Below are 20483 nucleotides of genomic sequence, written 5' to 3' on the forward strand. Positions count from 1 at the left end.
ATCTGGGTTCAAATCCGCCACTTCAGATGGTGAAATTTGAATTCAATAAAATTCTGGAATTAAAAGTCGAATGACAGCCATGAAACCATTGTCGATTGTCGTAAAAACGTTCACTAATGTGCTTTATGGAAGGAAATCTGCCACCCTTACCTGGTCTGGCCTACATGTGACTCCAGACCCACAGCAGTGTGATTGACTTTTGACTGCCTGCTCAAGGGCAATTAATGATGGGCAATAAATGCTGGCATAACCAGCGACGCCCACGTCCCATGAACAAATACATCTTTTTAAAACCACAAATGTTTTGACTGACTGATTTGCATTATTTCAGGGGGGATTGAATTCTGTTTGTGGGATGGCCCAAATGTGTGCCAATTACACACATTTGAAGATGCCGATGATTGGAAATCTTGTATGGCTGTTCTGCAAAAAGACATTTCTAAGCTAAGAACATGCCCTTCGTAACTCATTTTCTGGCGCTTTTTCCAAATTGGTGAATGGTTCATGGGCTATCTGCGACACTCTGAATTATAATTGACCCGATCTCTCTCGTTTTAAAAGCAAGCCAGAGGATTACAATTTGAACAACAGCAGTTAAGTACTTTTTATTTTTTTCAAATGCTGCTGAAAGATTAAAACTTGTCATCACTTAATGGATCGTTCTTTTACCCAGATATTTGCAATTTTTGGATTTGCAACATGTGGTGGATTCAGTGGCAAAACTGCCTTGAGTGTGAAATGCAAGAACACTAATGACACTCTTCTACTTAATGCGACCTTTCAGTATCCATTCAGGTTAGTATTTTGGTCTTTATTATTCAGAATAGAATTTAACTTGACACCATTGAGACCATTTGTTTCGTATTGTAACTTTTTCGTTAGTAACGAACGTGACATTGTACTTCAATAAATTAGCTTAATAATTTTGCTGTTTAATAAAGTTCAATTTGTCAACTTTCCATGTTTTTTTTTTAGCTGTCGTTTTGTATCTCAATGCTTCAATTAAATGGAAGCTTCCAAAAATTTGAAGACAAAAGTTTGACTCTGTTGCTCTTTGCAATCTTGAGGGACTGGTTTAGCACAGGGCTAAAGAGCTGGCTTTTGAAGCAGACCAAGGCAGGACATCAGCACGGTTCAATTCCCGTACCAGACTCCCCGAACAGGCGTCGGAATGTGGCGACTAGGGACTTTTCACAGTAACTTCATTGAAGCCTACTTGTGACAATAAGCGATTTTCATTTCATTTTCATTTCATTTTTATGTTTAACAAAAATCCACAGTCTTGGTCTCCCCCCCCCTCCCCTCCACCCACCTTCTGCATGTCAACTGGAACAGCCTAGCACAGGAAATGATAAAGTCGGTGGATAACTGAGGTAGTCTTGTACCATTACTAGTTTTGTACCATTACTAACAGCATGTTGTTGTTAAATGGTGCAGAGCAGCTAAATTTAAATTATAGATATCACATTTGCTGCCCTAGCCTGTCAAGGATGACTACACAGTTCCATGTTTTTGAGAATAAAGTTTGATGAGGGAGCAAGTGAGCATAACTTTAGTGTAAAAGTAATTGTGTATTGCTGAACAGACTGAAAGAACATGTACGCACATTGCGCCTGTTTCAGCTAAACAAAATAAATGATAGCCATTTGCTGGTCACAGCATTGCCTTGAAAAATGAACCAGAGTCCAGCTTCCCAGTTTAAATTCTTAAACAATGCTCGGCAGTTAACAGTCAGTTCCCATTAATTGGTGCGTATTTTCCGTGACAACGCCTCTGCCAATAAAAGACCACTTACCTACCAATCACCCCGTACAATATAATGGGTTTTTTCCCCCTGACATTGGTATTCTTACGATTGTCCTGATGAGCTCAAGACAAAAAGCTTTGACAAAATGCCTTTTCTCAGCAGTATTTGTAAAGTAATTCTTGAATTTGTATATCTTCTAGGTTGAACCAAATTTTGATTGTCACCAAGGAGACTTGCAATCAAACAGTAGAAACCCACCTAGTGGGAGATTTTTCGTCCTCTGCTGAGTTTTTTGTTGCAATCGCAGTGTTAGCCTTTCTCTATTGTATGGCCGCCCTTGTTCTGTATGTCGGCTATCTCCATATCTACCGTGATGGCAACCGTGGACCTATGATTGTAAGTAACGTAATGGAATGCTTTCACAAAACTTACTGTACACATCATTGTAATAGTTAGAAACTGATCAAAGTTGTAGCTTTTGACACTGATTGGAGTGTTTTTAGTCCTTACCACCTATGAACCATTGGGTGAAATCGATAAAGAGGGAGGGGAAAATACTTCAAAGCATGTTGTGATGTTGAGGAATCTCTGCATGCACTTGCCTACCTTATAGGGCATCTATAGCTTGTTTAGTGTCAGATCTCAGCCCTATCTTAAATCAATATACCATAATAGGCTTTCATGCGGAAATAAATGATTTGTTACATGTCAGCTGAGTGCTGCCTATTTGTATCCCCGTTTGGCTACTGATACCCACTTGCAGATGATTGTGGTTTTTTTTTGTGTGACTCATATTCTTAGGCATTTCCCTAAATTGAACCATTGTGCACAATAATCTACTAACAATCTTGACACCCTCCATATAAATGGAGACCGGGGATTCTTGCACCTGTACGCTTCTTGTGACTAAGCAGGGATCTAAATTTTCGCAGCATTAGGAAGGTTAATTGCTGATGTTGAATTGAGGATTCCAGTGATTTCAGACTTTGACAATTGACAGCTGTATCCCTGAAAACTACAGCACAAATGTCAGTGCTAACTCCAGGAGGGACTGAAATATTATGATTGGTGCTGGAAGGGGTGAATCTTCTATTAATAGAAGCTTGGAGCTGTATTCTCTTTACCCACTTGTCATATTGACATGAAATTCAATAGCTAGTCGGAGACTCTGCCGTTCTCTGTTGCTATTAATAGTAAAGTTCAATTGCGTGCTGTCAGTCACCAATTAGCCCTGTATTGCAGGCTTGCTGTATGTTCCACTCAATTCAAGTATGTTCAATTTCAGAAAAGAAAACCCATTTCTAAAGGTCACCTGACTGATGAGACCAGATCTTTAAGTGGCAAATGTCATTCCAAAATTCAAATAGTTTGATTACGGTGGATTACATAATTTAATATTCATAGTGCACTCTTTTATATTTAATGAACAAAATTCAAAGGTTAAAGTTTACTTCTAAATCCCTATTGCTGGGAAACGTCAGCCCTGCTGATCTATTTAGTACAGGACCAGAAATTTCCCAGTGTCCTGACACATTTATTCCTTTCAAATATTTACCATCGGACTATTTTATGTTCCAAGTATGTTAGTGATGAACATCATCTGTTATATATTAAATATCTGCTTGCTTTAATGCCTGTAAGCTGCCATTCCCATTCATGATGGAGTCAAAATGGGTAGACGGGGCATTGAGTTTTAAAACGGTTTGTCATTTTGTTTCCTGCTGCACAAATAAAAGGATGAATTTGAAGTGTGGTAAGTTGTGGCATTTCAGGATATGCTCAATTCATCTCATGGGATCTATAATGTAATTACTGAATCTGTTCTGTTTAAAATCTTCCATGTAGCTGAGGTATTATTGGTTGTTCTGTTTCCATCTGGTATTTTTCCAGGCTCAGTTGCTTGTACATATGTGAGACTCTCTGGAAGCCCGTGAAAATAGCATTGTAGAAGGAAAGCCATCCTGTAGGCTGACACAATTGATGCAATGCCATGTCAGTATGATTTGAGGCTCACAGCTGTGAAACTGTGTGCTTTAATTGACTTTTAACTAGTCTACATAATCGTCAAGGCCTCATGTGTCCCTTTTTCAGAAAAGTTTGTAACGGGAAGTGGGGGGGGCAGTGACAGGGTATCATTTACAAGTGTGAGGAGAGAAGCAATAACTTTGTTTCGAAAACGAACCAGTATCAATTTGCTCTTTTTAAAAATATTTTTATTAGATTTTTCAATTTTTTACAAATAGCGCAACAAAAATAATTCAATGCAAAGCAGTACAGTCCAGAACTAACATTCTTGCAAATATGCAACAAATGAGACTGGATGAATTTAAAACAACAGGTTTAAGGAACCAGTATCTCCCGTTTTAATACCGGATCCACAAAAAACAGATTGGGGGAGAAAGAGAAGCCCATATAAGTACGATAGGATAACATCTCAGGCTGCACACCTTTGCCTTACGAGATGATGACTTATAATATGGCTTGGAGGAAGTCAGATAAGGTGGAGCCTATGAATTTGAGATAGGGTTCCCACACTTTACAGAATGCATCAGACTTAGTACGGATCACAGATGTCAGGGATTCCATCGGGATATATTCCACGACTATTTTCTGCCAGTTTTAAATTGAATGATATTTGTCGCCGATCCAGGAACAAAATATATTTTCATGAGCTGCAAAAGTTAGGACATTGTACAGCCTTTTTTCATTAACGTCAGCAATTCTCCCATCTGAAGACCCAGAATCAGGAACAAATGATTGAGCTCTAAGGCTCTGTCAAATATCCTCTCCAGCTCCCTGACTACACTAGACCAACAGGATTGAATCTTAACACATGTCCATGTACAGTGTATATAATCACCCTCGACTACCAGGTACTTTAAACACATCGGGTGTAACCGGATCAAGCCTGTGTCTGACAAGGTGTGATATCTTCAGTATCTTAAACTGAGTCTCCTTCATTCTATTGCAAACCAAGATTTTCCTGACATAATCCCATATACTACCCCATGTCGCCTTGTCAATATTAGTTGCCAGGTCTTTTTCTCGACTGAAAGGTACCGAAAGTAATAACGTAGGATCTAGAACACAAGCCATTGTAAAACTTGCTAATTAACTGTTTAGACTCCACGGAAATCGGGATTTTTTTTTACCACTGGGGAAATCAAAGAGTTAAGACGCAGAATTGTCTTATTCGGGGTAAAGTCCCCGAGTTGCAAACACTTCACAAAAAGTGTTTTGGGATGTAAAATTGTTGGCATAGCTGCTTAAAGGATGACAAGGATGCAACACTGAACATGTCTCTCAGCCTACAGATGCCTCTGTCTCTCTCCAAAGTATCAAATCCATGGTCCATAAGACCTGGTGGGAGGTTCGGGCAGCCCTGGATAGGATGAAGAGTGGAAGTCGATTTAGATCTTCCTTCTAGTTGATGGACGATTCTCCATGCTCTTCATTTTTTTCAGGGCCATCAACCAGAGGCCCTGGGGCTGTAACACCATCACTGCTCTGTCCTGCGCTGGACTCTTCTGAGCTCCTCCAGCAGATTCTGTTCAGATCTGTTCAATAGATAAACTGCCTATTTGAGTCTCTGGCCATCTTTTACTTTTAAGAAAAGCACATTGATCTTCATAATTCACTTGCCTTGCCTGCCAGTAGCTGCACAACCAAAACTGCTCTGCTTTCTGCTTTGGAGCTACAAGCACAAATCTGGTCAGCGCTGCACATCAATTCTATGTACAGGGAGCGTGATCTGCACTCTGCTGCTGCCCCTGGCTGGAAGACTCCACACAGTCTAATATATCTCCATTTAAAAAATGGCAGTGGCCGCAATTCGCAATGTAAAATCCGGAAGTGGCTGTTGGGTGCTTCCTCCGTGATCGGGACCACGGATTGTTCTGCGATCCTCCTGACACCCACCCATCAACGGGTTGCGACCCTGGCTTTAAAAAACCTTGGCTTAGCAAACAATAGATGAGGCTTCTTATTGGTTTTTTGAAAATGTATTTTATTAAAAACATGTATCAAAACAGGTTACAACACATAAACATCCCAGGAAACATACTTCCCAGCAATCAACTATGCAGTCAGGCTTCTTATTCCAAATAAACAAACTGATCATTCCATTAATCTCCTTTGAAACCCCAGCTGACAACATCTCGGCAACACATTCATTTTTTAATTTAAAAAAAAAAAATTTTATTCTCCTCCATTTTCGCATTTTCTCCCACATTTACATCCATCAACAATAAACAATAATCAGCAAGATATGTCAGTCCCCATAATAACAACGATCCCATCTACCCACCAACCCCCAAACATCAGCCCGCATGTTTACATAAACAAATGACAAAAAGGAATCAGGGATTACCCGTAGTCACCCTTAATCTTACACAGCTCCCACCTCCCACCCCAGGTCTCCAGCTCCTCCCGTCCACTGCCTCTTGTAAAACTCCTCCCCCACCCTCGGTTCTTTCCCCCCCCCCCCCCCCCCCCCCAACTTTCCACCCCGGCTAGACCACTCGGACCCTGTCCTGCCAGGCTCCGATGGCCGCAGCCCCTCCCCCCACCTCACTCCCGTTCACTGGCCGGCACAAACCGGCGAGCGTGGAGGCCCCCGCCCGGGTCCCTTTCCCACTTGCCCGGCCCCAGGAAAGCCCAAAGATCCCCTTTTAGCGCACAAACCCCGCATATCCACCTACACCCCAAAGAACTCTCATTTCGAGTGAAAGTCCCGTCCCTTCCCTTGTCCAAATATATACCACCTTGGCTCCTTTAATCTCTACACCCGCACACAGTGATACAAAAAAGAAGAAAATACAGTCATGCGGTTACATCGGCACATGGCCATTCCTCAATTTGTCAGTTCTGCCTTCTGCTTTCGCAAACTCTTCCGCTCCTTCCGCCGTTCCAAAATAAACGTCCCTGAGCTTGTAAGTCACCCTCAGCTTCGCTGGATATACAATGCAGCACCGCACCTTGCTAATGTACAGTGCCCTCTTCACCCGGTTGAAGGCAGCCTGCCTCCTTGCCAGCTCCACCGTAAAGTCCTGGTATACACGTATACCAGCTCCAGCCCACTGCACCACCCGCTTCTGCTTGGCCCAGCTCAGGACCTTCTCCTTCACCCTGTACCTACGGAAGCACAGAGTCACTGCCCTTGGCGGCTCACTCGCCTTTGGTACAGGCCTCCACGACCGATGAGCCCAATCCAGTTCATATCGGGAGGGGTCCTCCCCCTCCCCCAATAGTTTTGCCAGCATTGCGGCAAAATACTCAGTCGGCTTCGGTCCTTCAACTCCTTCGGGTAGCCCCACAATCCTCCAGTTCTGTCGCCTGGATCTATTTTCCAGGTCTTCCATTTTTCCTCGCAGATCCTTGTTAGTTTCCATCACCTTCCGCATCTCCTTCCCCATTGAGGCAAGTTGATCACCGTGCTGCAATAACGTCTCCTTCACTTCCTTCAGCGCCTCCCCTTGCTCTCGCACCTCCGCCACTGCGCTCGCCACCTCCGTCCTCACCGGGGAAACCGCCTCCTCCACCAGCACACTCTCAACCTCCCTCATCTCCTTCCTCACCGTCTCCATGCATTTCGCAATCTGCGCCAACTGCTTTTCAAATTCCGCAGCCATCACCTTGGTTATTTCTTCAGCCGTAAGCAGTGCGGCCTTCCCTGCTGCTCCAGCCTCCATTTTTCCTGGTGACCCCGCGGTGACCTTTCCACTCCCCGACGGACCTCCAGCTGCGTTTTTTTCGGCCGTTTTTTTGCTCACCCTCGACGTTTTTCTTTGGGTTTTTTTCCCTCCCTGCTTCTGCCGCCTCTGTGGACCCTGGGACCGGGCTTAAAGCCCCGAAAATGCCGTTCCCGAGCGGGGGCTCTCCATTGTGTGGCCGCCTCCCGCCCGCCGTCACCGGAAGTCGGCAACACATTCATTTTAATCAAAACAATCCTGTCCAGCCATGAGGCTGGCAAGGATGACCAGCAAGCCAGGTCCCACCTAATGGAAGCAATCAACTGAGGGGAAATTACCCCCATATAACTGCCTGAAACAGGGAGTACTTGTAACGCCCAGGTACTTGAACCCCAATGGAGATCACTGAGAGGAAAGTTGGCAAGGAAGGAGGAGGCCTGCCCCTCCGCTCTCCCACCGGTATAGCCTCCCATTTTGTGAAATTAATCCTGTAACCAGAGAAGGCACTAAATCTATCCACCATGCCAATAATAGCGGGAACCGAGATATCCGACTTCGACACAAACAACAGCGCATCGTCCGCATAAGGAGTAATCTTATGCTGCTGCTTCCCACAACCCAGCCCCGATATCAGGAGGTCCCGCCTAATAGTTTCCATCAGTGGCTCTATGGCCAATACGAAACACAAGGGGAATATGGGACAGCCCTATCTAGTCCCTCTCTGCAGACCAAAGTTCTCAAACCTAAAACCATTCATAAGTACTGGTGTCGAGGGTCTTTTGGTATAGCTTCTGAACCCGCTAAATATATTCCTCATCCAACCCAAATCTCCCAACATATACACCAGATAATTCCATTCTCAAGAGACTTTCTCCACAAATAAGAAAATTACCAATCCGTCCAGCACCCACTTCTGGAAAGCTTCGATCACATTCCACAATCTTCTGTCGTTATTGCTGGAAAATCTACTCCTTTTATAAACCCTGAGCAATTGTCCGAAGGATTCCCTTCTTCCACAACTGCTTGCTAGGGGCGCTCCTGTACTTCTCCTCAACATCAACAAAGCAAATCTTTTTTTTAAAGGGATTAAGATGGAGGAGAAAGGTCTAAAGTTGTTGAACTCAAATGTTGACTCCTGAGGGCTGTAATGTGCCTAATCGCCATCACTGCTTGGCTCCATCATTGCAGCCATTCTTCAACTACCTAGATACTAAGCTCTGGAAATTCCTCTGTAAAGCCCTACCTCTTTCTTACTTTAAAGCTCTCCTTAAAATCTTCCTCTTTGACCAAACTTATGGCCACTTGTCCTTAATGCCATCATTTTATTACATTGAAGGTGCTATGTAAATAAAAGTTGGTGGGTTCGATGATTGTCTTGTCTACCATGACTCCCATTTAGCATATGAAATCCTTTCGACAGAGAACATGTTCAATGTGGCTTTTTGAACACCTGAATATGGCTGTGTTTTGCAAAGGGGGAGAAGACTGTGAATTGAAGGAGAGGAAGCAAAGTTTTAAAACCATGGGGGTGGGGGGGCTTGTTTTTTCTTCCGGCACTTGCCTGTCCCGAGTTTGAACTGTGTAAAGCAAGCAGCAAAGTGGCTGATTTGCTGCTGATCCGCCATCAAACATTCAGTACCATGTTCAAAAGATTTTCCAGTTATCCTTTCTCAACCCGTTTAAACTTTATCCTTTCCCCAGATAGTGACTTTTAAAAAGTGTTCATTCTTTCATATGTAATTGATTGTGACTGGCCCTGTCCAACAAGTTTAAATGATGCACACAAAAAGGTTTTTGAGGTCTCTGAGGCGGTAAGACTTAATCATTGGCCTGCAAACTGGTTCTGGTTTCTAACCTGTCGTTTGGCTGCTTGACTGTTAATGAGGAAAGGTTATTGTGTTCACCAGTACTTCCCTTCCTGCTTCCCTCTGGACCACCAATTAAAGCTCGACTGAGAAAGGTCTCATCTGTTTGATTTAAATGTGTTTTTCTGTTTCACAAATCCACGTGATCTGCAATTTCCTGTGTTTATCATCGTATGGTATAGCTATCCAGTCTTTAGTTTCAGTCTATAGCTGCCAGCCAGTTAGTTACTAGACAACCTAGATTAAATTTATCAAATGTACTAAAAATCTTTATCTGTTCATTATTGCACTGCCTGTTTCTGGGCTGAAAATCCTATGTACTTCCTACCATCTTCATTTCACTTTCTCAGCAAAACATTTAATATTTCTTTCTTTCTCTCTCATTCAACTTAAAAAAAAAATTCATTTACGGGATGTGGGCGTTGCTGGTTAGGCCAGCATTTATTGCCCATCCCTAGTGGCCCTTCAGAAGGTGGTGGTGAGTTGCCTTCTTGAACCGCTGCAGTCCTTCGGGTGTAGATGCAACCACTGTGCTGTTAGGGAGGGAGTTCCAGGATTTTGTCCCAGCGACAGCGAAGGAGCGGCGATAGTTTTCCAAGTTGGTGTTATGAGTGACTTGGAGGGGAACCTCCAGGTGGTGAGGTTCCCAGGTATCTGCTGCTCTTGTCCTTCTAGGTGGTTGTGGTCATAGATTTGGAAGGTTCTGTTGAAGGATCCTTGGTGAGTTACTGCAATGCACGGCTGCCACTGTTCGGCGGTGGAGGGTCTGAATGTTTGTGGAAGGAGGAGCAATCAAGCAGGCTTTTTTGTCTTGGATGGTGTTGAGCTTCTTGAGTGTTGTTGGAGCTGCACTCATCCAGACAAGTGGAGAGTATTCCATTACATTCCTGACTTGTGCCTTGTAGATGGTTGACGGGCTTTTTTTTTTTTTTTTGGAGGGGGGGGTGTCAGGAGATGAGTTACTCGTTGTAGGATTCATAACCTTTGACCTGCTCTGGTAACCACAGTATTGTGGCTAGTCCAGTTCAGTTTCTGATCAATGATAACCCCCAGGATGTTGAGAGATGGGTGACTCTGTGATGGCAATGACATTGAATGGCAAGAGGCGATGGTTATATCCTCTCTTGTAGGAGATGGTCATTGCCTGGCACTTGTGTGGTGCGAATGTAACTTGCCACTTGTCAGCCCAAGCCTGGATATTGCCCAAGTCTTGCTGCATTTGGACATGGACTGTTTTATTATCTGAGGAGTCGCGAATGGTGCTTAATGTTGTTCAGTCATCCATAAACATCCCCATTTCTGACCTTATGCTTGAAGGCAGGTCATTGATGAAGCAGCTGAAGATGGTTGGGCACTACCCTGTGGAACTCCTGCAGTGATGTCCTGGAGCTGTGATGATTGACCTCCAACCACCACAACCATCTTCCTTTGTGCCGGGTGTGACTCCAACCAGCGGCGAGTTTTCCTCATGATTCCACATTTAGCTAGGGCTCCTTGATGCTATACTCGGTCAAATGCTGCCTTGATTTCAAGGGCAGTCACTCTCACCTCATCTCTGGCATTCAGCGCTTTTGTCCATGTTTAAACGAAGGAGCTGAGTGACCCAGGCGGAACCCAAACTGAGCATCCGTGAGCAGGTTATTGCCAAGTAAGTGCCGCTTGATAGCACTTCCATCACTTTGCTGATGATGGAGAGTACACTGATAGGGCGGTAATTGGCTGGGTTGGATTTGTGCTGTTTCTTAGGTACAGGACACAGCTCGGCAATTTTCCACATTATCAGGTAGATGCCAGTGTTACAGCTATACTGGAACAGCTTGGCTAGGGATGCAGAAAGTTCTGGAAATTGCAGTATTCAGTGCCTCCAACCATTTCTTGATATCATGTAGAGTGAATCGTATTGGCTAAAGACTGTCTGTGATGCTGGGGACTTCTGGAGAAGACTGAGATGGATCATCCACTCGGCACTTCTGGCTGAAGATTGTTGCGAATGCCTCCGCCTTGTCTTTTGCACATATGTGTTGGGCTCCTCCATCATTGAGGATGGGGATATTTGTGCAACCTCCTCCTCCAGTGAGTTGTTTAGTAGTCCACCACCATTCGCGGCTGGGTGTGGCAGGACTGCAGAGCTTCGATCTGATGCGTTGGTTGTGGAATCGCTTAGCTCTGTCTATTATTTGATGCTTATGCTGTTTGGCACACAAGTAGTCCTGTGCTGCAGCTTCAGGTTGACACCTCATTTTTCGGTTTGCCTGGTGTTGCGCCAGGCATGCTCTCCTGCACTCTTCATTGAACCAGGGTTGATCCCCTGGCTTGGTGGTAATGGTAGAATGGGAGATATACCGTACCATAAGGTTGCAGATTGTGGTTGAATACAATTCTGCTTTTCCAGATTGCCCACAATGCCTCATGGATGCCCAGTCTTGAGTTGCTAGATCTGTTCGAAGTCTATTCCATTTAGCACGGTGGTAGTGCCACACAACACGTTTGAGGGTATCCTCGATGTGAAGACGGGACTTTGTCTCCACAAGAACTGTGCGATGGTCACTCCTACTGATACTGTCTTGGACATTTGCAGCAGGCAGATTGGTGAGGATAAGGTCAAGTATGTTTTTCCCTCTTGTTGGTTCCCTCACCACCTGTTGCAGCTATGTCCTTTATGACCCAGCCAGCTCGGTCTGTGATGGTATTACCGAGCCACTCTTGGTGATGCACATTGAAGTCCTCCACCCGGAGCATATTCTGCGCTTTTGAACCTTTCGTGCTTCCTCCAGTGATTCCTCAACTTCCCTACATTGGCCTCAACCATGCTCTGTGGTAAGAGGTTCCACTTTCTCACCTTTCTCTGAGTAAAGAGGTTTGATCCTCAGATCCCTATTGGATTTATTAGTCACAGTTCTATTTATGGCCCCTAGATTTAGTGTCTCCCATAATTAGAACAGCAGCTCTACATATTCTCCTATCTAATCTCCCAATTTTAAAGACCTCTATCAGGCTACCTCTCAATCCAGAGTAAAGAGCCTAGGCCTCTTCAATCTTTCTTTTTTTTTAAATAAACCATTTTATTGAGGTATTTTTGGCATTGTAAACAGTTAGTGTACAGTAATGTGCAAATATCAACAAAAACATAGTGCAAATAACCAATCCTCCTCATAAACAGTACCTGCCTATTTATCCACCCTATTCTACTCTAATTTACCCCCCCCCCCCCCCCCCCCCCCCCAAGCTGACGTTTAATTCCCCGCGAAGACGTCGATGATATGATTGCCACCTTCGGGCGAACCCTAATAAAGATCCTCTGAAGGCGAACCTAATTTTTTTCCAGACCAAGAAAGCTCGACATGTCCGAGAGCCATAATTCGGTCTTCGGGGGCTTTGAGTCCCTCCAAGCCAGCAGTATGCGTCGCCGGGCTACCAGGGAAGCAAAGGCCAAGACGTCTGCCTCATTCTCCTCCTGGACCCTCGGGTCTTCCGAGACCCTAAAGATTGCCACGACTGGACTCATCACCACCCTAGTTTTCAGCACCTGGGACATGACGTCTGAAAATCCCTCCCAGTATCTCCTAAGTTTTGGACATGCCCAAAACATGTGGACGTGATTCGCTGGTCCCCCCCGCGCATCTAGCACACTTGTCTTCCACCCTAAAAAATGTGCTCATCCGGGCCACCGTCATGTGGGCCCGGTGGACGACCTTGAACTGAATCAGGCTGAGCCCTTAACCCGTCCTCCATCTCCTTGCCGAGTTCCTCCTCTCACTTGAGCTTCAGTTCCTCTGTCTGGGACTCCTCCCCTTTCATGAGTTCTTGGTAAATATCCGAGACTTTCCCCTCTCCTACCTCTCCCCTGGAAACTACTCTATCCCGGATCCCATTTGGTGGGAGGAGTGGGAAGGATGGGACCTGTCTGCGTATGAAGTCACGCACTTGCAAGTACCTAAAGTCATTCCCCCTTATTAGTCTGAATTTCTCCTCCAAGGCCCTCATGCTCGCGAAGCTCCCTGCCCCCCGCCCCCCCCAAAGAACATATCGCCCATTGTCCCCACCCGCCGTCATGCTCGGAATCCACCGTCCATGCTCCTGGGGGCGATTCGGTGGTTGTCGCATAATGGAGACCAGACTGATGCTCCCACCTTCCCTACATGTTTCCTCCACTGGCCCCAGATCCGCAGGGCTGCCACCACTACCGGGCTGGTGGAGTACCTGGCCGGCGGGAGCGGTAGGGGAGCCGTGACCAGGGCTGCCAAACTGCTGCCCCTGCACGAAGCTGCCTCCACTCGCCCCCAAATAGACCCCATACCCACCAACCAACTCCTTACCATGGCTATGTTGGCCGCCCAGTAGTAGTTGCTAAGGTTCGGCAGCGCCAGCCCCCCTTCGCTACGGTTCCTCTCCAGCATCGCTTTTTTCACCCGCGGGGACTTTCCCGCCCAGACAAAGCCCATAATAATCTTGTTGACCCTTTTGAAGACTAACCGCAGGATGAAAATCGTGAGGCAATGAAAAATAAACAGGAATCTTGGGAGGATTGTCATCTTTACCGTCTGCACTCTTCCCGCAAGTGATAGCGGGAGTGCACCCCATCTCCGAAACTCGCTCTTCATTTGTTCCACCACTCTTGTCAAATTTAGCTTGTTCAGCCTGCCCCAGTCTCGCGCCACCTGTATCCCCAAGTATCGGAAACTTTCTCCGACCATCCTAAATGGCAGCCCCTTCGATCTATTCTCCTGACCCCTCGCCTGCACTACAAACATCTCACGCTTAGTCATGTTCAGTCTGTACCCTGAGAACCGGCCAAATTCTCTCAATATTACCATAAGACATAGGAGCGGAAGTAAGGCCATTCGGCCCATTGAGTCTACTCCACCATTCAATCATGGCTGATTTCAATTAATTCCTCGAGAAATCAAGAATTTATCAACTTCTGTCTTAAAGACGCTCAACGTCCCGGCCTCCACCGCCCTCTGTGGCAAAGAAATCCACAGACCCACCACTCTCTGGCTGAAGAAATTTCTCCTCATCTCTGTTCTAAAGTGACTCCCTTTTATTCTAAGGCTGTGCCCCCGGGTCCTAGTCTCCCCTGCTAATGGAAACAACTTCTCTACGTCCACCCTATCTAAGCCATTCATTATCTTGTAAGTTTCTATTAGATCTCCCCTCAACCTGAATATAATCCAAAGATCCTCAGACAGTCATCGTATGTTAGGCCTACCATTCCTGGGATCATCCGTGTGAATCTCCGCTGGACCCGTTCCAGTGCTAGTATGTCCTTCCTGAGGTGGGGGGCCCAAAATTGCTCACAGTATTCTAAATGGGGCCTAACTAATGCTTTATAAAGCTTCAGAAGTACATCCCTGCTTTTATATTCCAAGCGTCTTGAGATAAATGACAACATTGCATTTGCTTTCTTAATTACGGACTCAACCTGCAAGTTTACATTTAGAGAATCCTGGACTAGGACTCCCAAGCCCCTTTGCACTTCAGCTTATGAATTTTGTCACCGTTTAGAAAATAGTCCATGCCTCTATTCTTTTTTCCAAAGTGCAAGACCTCGCACTTGCCCACATTGAATTTCATCAGCCATTTCTTGGACCACTCTCCTAAACTGTCTAAATCTTTCTGCAGCCTCCCCACTTCCTCCATACTACCTGCCCCTCCACCTATCTTTGTATCATCGGCAAACTTAGCCAGAATGCCCCCAGTCCCGTCATCGAGATTGTTAATATATAAAGAGAACAGCTGTGGCCCCAACACTGAACCCTGCGGGACACCACTCGTCACCGGTTGCCATTCCGAAAAAGAACCTTTTATCCCAACTCTCTGCCTTCTGCCTGACAGCCAATCATCAATCCATGTTAGTACCTTGCCTCGAATACCAAGGGCCCTTATTTTACTCAGCAGTCTCCCGTGAGGCACCTTATCAAAGGCCTTTTGGAAGTCAAGATAGATAACATCCATTGGCTCTCCTTGGTCTAACCTATTTGTTATCTCTTCAAAGAACTCTAACAGGTTTGTCAGGCACGACCTCCCCTTACTAAATCCATGCTGACTTGTCCTAATCCATCCCTGCACTTCCAAGAATTTAGAAATCTCATCCTTAACAATGGATTTTAGAATCTTGCCAACAACAGAGGTTAGACTAATTGGCCTATAATTTTCCATCTTTTTTTCTTGTTCCCTTCTTGAACAGGGGGGTTACAACAGCGATTTTCCAATCCTCTGGGACTTTCCCTGACTCCAGTGACTTTTGAAAGATCATAACTAACGCCTCCACTATTTCTTCAGCTATCTCCTTTAGAACTCGAGGATGTAGCCCATCTGGGCCCGGAGATTTATCAATTTTTAGACCTCTTAGTTTCTCTAGCACTTTCTCCTTTGTGATGGCAACCATATTCAACTCTGCCCCCTGACTCTCCTGAATTGTTGGAATATTACTCGTGTCTTCTACTGTGAAGACTGACGCAAAGTACTTATTTAGTTCCTCAGCTATTTCCTTGTCTCCCATCACTAGATTACCAGCGTAATTTTGGAGCGGCCCAATGTCCACTTTTGCCTCCCGTTTGTTTTTAATGTATTTAAAGAAACTTTTACTATCATTCCTAATGTTACTGGCTAGCCTACCTTCATAATTGATCCTCTCTTTCCTTATTTCTCTCTTTGTTATCCTCTGTTTGTTTTTGTAGCCTTCCCAATCTTCTGACTTCCCACTACTCTTTGCCACATTATAGGCTTTCTCTTTTGGTTTGATGCATTCCCTAACTTCCTTTGTCAGCCATGGCTGCCTAATCCCCCCTCTGATAATCTTTCTTTTCTTTGGGATCTTTTCTGTACTGTGTCCTCAATTACTCCCAGAAACTCCTGCCATTGCTGTTCTACTGTCTTTCCCACTAGGCTCTGCTCCCAGTCGATTTTCGTCAGTTCCTCCCTCATGCCCCTGTAGTTACCTTTATTTAACTGCAACACCTTTACATCTGATTCTACCTTCTTTCTTTCAAATTGGAGATTGAATTCTACCATATTATGATCACTGCCTCCTAAGTGTTCCCTTACTTTAAGATCTTTAATCAAGTCTGGCTCATTACATAACACTAAGTCCAGAATGCTGTCCATCCTGGCCAGTGGGTCCGATAAGTACAGGAGCAGGTCATCTGCGTAAAGCGAGACCATGTGTTCCACCCCTCCCCTAATCATTCCCTTCCAACCCCTCGCAGCTCTCAGGGCAATCGCCAGTGCGAACAGCAACGGGGAGAGTGGACATCCCTGTCTGGTCCCCCGGTGTTGTCTAAAATAGTCTGATATTGTCCTATTCGTCCTTACGCTAGCTTTTGGGGCCTGGTACAATAGTCTGACCCAGTCGACAAAGCCCTCTCCAAACCCAAACCGTCCGAGTACCTCCCACAAATAGTCCCACTCCACCCGGTCAAAAGCCTTCTCGGCATCCATTGCCACCACTGTCTCTGCCCTACGGGGGCATTATAATCATGTTGAGTAGTCTTCTTAAGTTGGCTGCCAACTGTCTGCCTTTAACAGAACAAACTGCCTGTTTGGTCTTGCCCGATCACCTCTGGGACAGAGTCCTCAATTCTAAGCGTCAAGACCTTAGCCAGGAGCTTGGCGTCGACGTTGATCAGGGAGATTGGTCTGTATGACCCACACTCTTCCGGGTCTTTATCCCGTTTTAATATCGGCGAGATGGTAGCCTGTGACATCGTCGGGGGTAGAATCCCTCTGTCCATCGCCTCGTTAAATACCCTAGTCAGCACTGGCCCCACTATCTCCGAGAACCTTTCGTAGAACTCCACTGGGTATCCATCCGGCCCCGGTGATTTACCCGACTGCATGGCCTTCAAGCCCCAGTACTTCCTCAGCTCTAATCGGGGCCCCCAGTCCGTCTACTAGTCCCCTGCCCACTTTTGGGAAGGTCAGTCCGTCTAAGATGCGCTTCATCTCCTCCGGCTCCTCAGGGGGTTCCGAGGTATAGAGCTTGCTATAAAACTCCCGAAACGCCTTGTTCAGTCCTGACGGGTCATCCGCTCTGTCCCCCATACCGTCCACTACCCTGCCTATTTCTCTGGCCGCCTCCTTCCTCCTGAGTTGCTGCACAAGCATTCTAATAGCTTTCTCCCCATGTTCATATACCACACCCTTTGCCTTCCTAAGTTGTTCAACGGTTTTGCTCGTGGACAACACTCCTAGCTCAGCCTGCAGTCTCTGTCTATCTCTAAGTAGGTCCTCCCTCGGGACCTATGTGTATTCCGTCTGTCCAGTGAATCTCCTTGACCAGTCTGTCCATTTCCACTCTGTCCTTTCTATCTCTGTGGGCCCGGATTGAAATCAGCTCCCCCCTTACCACCGCCTTCAGGGCCTCCCACAGGGTCGCTGCTCAGACTTCCTCTGTGGAATTAACCTGCAGGTCGTTCTGCATGCACTTCTGCAATCTCTCGCACACCCCCTCATCTGCTAGCAATCTACGTCTAACCTCCATTGCGGGCGTTGGTAACTCCCTTTGCAGACCTGCAGGTCAGCCCAGTGTGAGGCATGATCCGAGATGATGATCGCCGAGTACTCTTATTTTTTACCCCACCTACACAGTTCCTGCTCATTATGATGAAATCGATTCTAGAATATACTTTGTGAACATGTGAGTAGAACAAATATTTCCTTCCCGTTGGCCGTCTGGCTCTCCATGGGTCTACCCCCCCCCCCCCCCCCCTTATCTGCTCCATGAACCCCCTCAGTTCCCTTGCCATCATTGGGAGCCTTCCCGTTCTGGAGCATGACTGGTCTAGTCCGGGGTTGAGGACCGTGTTGAAATCCCCACCCATGATCAGCTTGCGTGAGTCTAAGTCTGGGATTTTCCCCAGCACCCTTTTAATGAAGTCAGCAGGTCCTAATTTGGAGCATATACATTCAGTAGGACTACCCTCACCCCCTCAAGCATACCATGGACCATAAGAAATCTACCACCTCCGTCTGCAATTGTGCCCTCCGCCTTGAATTGAACCCGTTTATTGATCATGATTGCCACCCACCTGGACTTAAGATTCTAAGCCCGAGTGGAAGACCTGGCTAATCCAGCCCTTCTAGTCTGGACAGTCACTTTCAGATGTGTCTCCTGCAGCAGGATTACGTCCGCCTTTGGAGCCTGCAAATGCACGAACACACGCGCCCTCTTGACTGGCCCATTTAGTCCTCTGACATTCCAGGTGATCAGCCTGGTTGGAGGGCACCCATAACCCTTCTTGGGCCTGCCCCCAGCCCATGTGCCGCACCCCTCCCAGTTCACCTCCTGGCAGTTCCTGCCCCCGACCTCTCTCTTACCTAATTTAGATCCGTCCCATGTCAGCAGAATAGCTCTTTCCCCCCCCGCCCCCCGAGCAACAACAACCATCTGAAACCTGACCCCTGCCATACACTGGCTGTATGCATACCCCCCCACCCGCTCTTCAATCTTTCTTAATCAGTATAATCTGTCAGTTCTGGTGTCATCCTTTTGAGTGGGAATTCAGCCCCACATTATATTCATGGTACATTCAGTGGGTTCATTTCCTTTGGGAAAGTTACATTTATTTAAGATGAGAACACTGACATTTTGTTTCATTACATGTTCTCTTTGAATAAACCACATTGTGTGGGAAGTTTGAGATCAATTTATTTTCAGTGTTCTGAATTGAACTTTTTATTTTCTCGTTGTTTTCTAGGACTTTGTTGTGACAGCTATTTTTGCCTTCTTGTGGTTGGTCTCCTCTTCGGCCTGGGGGAAAGGCCTCACTGATCTCAAATACTCTACAAATCCAGAGACCATCATAAAAAATGCTAACGTTTGCAAAGGATTCGCTGAATGTTCTTCAGCAGGCGTGTCCGGCATGGGAAGCTTGAATGTTTCTGTGGTATGTGTACTTAGTTTAATCTAATTCTCCATCTCCACCTATCTTGTGGTTAAATCATTTTCCTGCAATAGTTGATTGACATTGCGTTAAGGCTTAAATGATGCTCTCGACTTAGAAAATGAACAGCACGCACATGGGGTTGGAAGGAGATGCAGAAAGAAATTTGGGAGAGCATTACTTTTTTTGGGGGGTGGAGTGCTTGACCACTTCATGTGTGATGTTCCTTTGCCTATTTCTAATACTATTCAGTTTGTTGTGTTGCTACTATTGTGCACTTGAAAATCTTTGAGCGTGTTCCTGGAGCAGGCCATAGGCTGCAGGGTTGCTGGGAGAGGTGAGTGCATATTTAAAAGAGACTTCAGTTCCTGGAGCAGGCCACAGGCCTGCAGGGTTGCTGGGAGAGGTGAGTGCATATTTAAAAGAGACTTCAGTTCCTGGAGCAGGCTGCAGGGTTGCTGGGAGAGGTGAGTGCATATTTAAAAGAGACTTCAGTTCCTGGAGCAAGCCACAGGCTGCAGGGTTGCTGGGAGAGGTGAGTGCATATTTAAAAGAGACTTCAGTTCCAGGAGCAGGCCACAGGCTGCAGGGTTGCTGAGAGAGGTGAGTGCATATTTAAAAGAGACTTTAGTTCCTGGAGCAGGCCACAGGCTGCAGGGTTGCTGGGAGAGGTGAGTGCATATTTAAAAGAGACTTCAGTTCCTGGAGCAAGCCACCGGCTGCAGGGTTGCTGGGAGAGGTGAGTGCATATTTAAAAGAGACTTCAGTTCCTGGAGCAGGCCACAGGCTGCTGGGAGAGGTGAGTGCATATTTAAAAGTGCTTAGTTTACAGGTCGAGTGGCAGTTGGAGACTTCACTTCCTGGAGCGGGCCTATTGGCTCATTGGAAATCAGGCAGGGTACAAAAGGTGTGGCAGGAGTGCCTTTAGTCGCAGAGTGCTGATTGGAGCAGAGTGCATCTGAGTTTAGGTGAGTGACGAGAGAGGGCTGTGTTTTTGTTGGTGTTCGGGTTTATCCTTGAGGTTCTATTATAAAAATATATATATATATATATATATATTATATATATATATATTTTATATATATATATATATATATTATTTAAATTAATTAGCTAGTTGAATATGGCTGGACAGGTGATGTGCTGTTGCTGTGTGATGATGGAACTGGTGGATCCCATTGAGACCGTCAGTGACCACATCTGCAGCAAGTGTTGGCTGCTCGAGGAACTTCGGCTCAGAATTGACGAGCTGGAGACAGAGCTGCACACACTGCGGCACATCAGGGAGGGGGAAAAT

General features: G+C 45.9%; 1 protein-coding gene across 2 annotated transcripts in view; it reads left to right on the top strand.

Moving 5' to 3' along the window:
* sypl1 (synaptophysin-like 1) overlaps positions 1 to 20483 on the top strand; it is a 48115-nt gene that overhangs the window by 16971 nt on the left and 10661 nt on the right. For both annotated transcript variants that reach the window (XM_072484424.1, XM_072484423.1), the window contains 3 exons: positions 674 to 795; positions 1948 to 2143; positions 19001 to 19189. In XM_072484424.1, the coding sequence (XP_072340525.1) occupies positions 674 to 795; positions 1948 to 2143; positions 19001 to 19189 (507 nt within the window). The remainder of the gene's footprint in view (positions 1 to 673; positions 796 to 1947; positions 2144 to 19000; positions 19190 to 20483) is intronic.

The sequence above is a fragment of the Scyliorhinus torazame genome, chromosome 19 (genome assembly GCF_047496885.1).
Source record: "Scyliorhinus torazame isolate Kashiwa2021f chromosome 19, sScyTor2.1, whole genome shotgun sequence".
Classification (NCBI taxonomy): domain Eukaryota; kingdom Metazoa; phylum Chordata; class Chondrichthyes; order Carcharhiniformes; family Scyliorhinidae; genus Scyliorhinus; species Scyliorhinus torazame.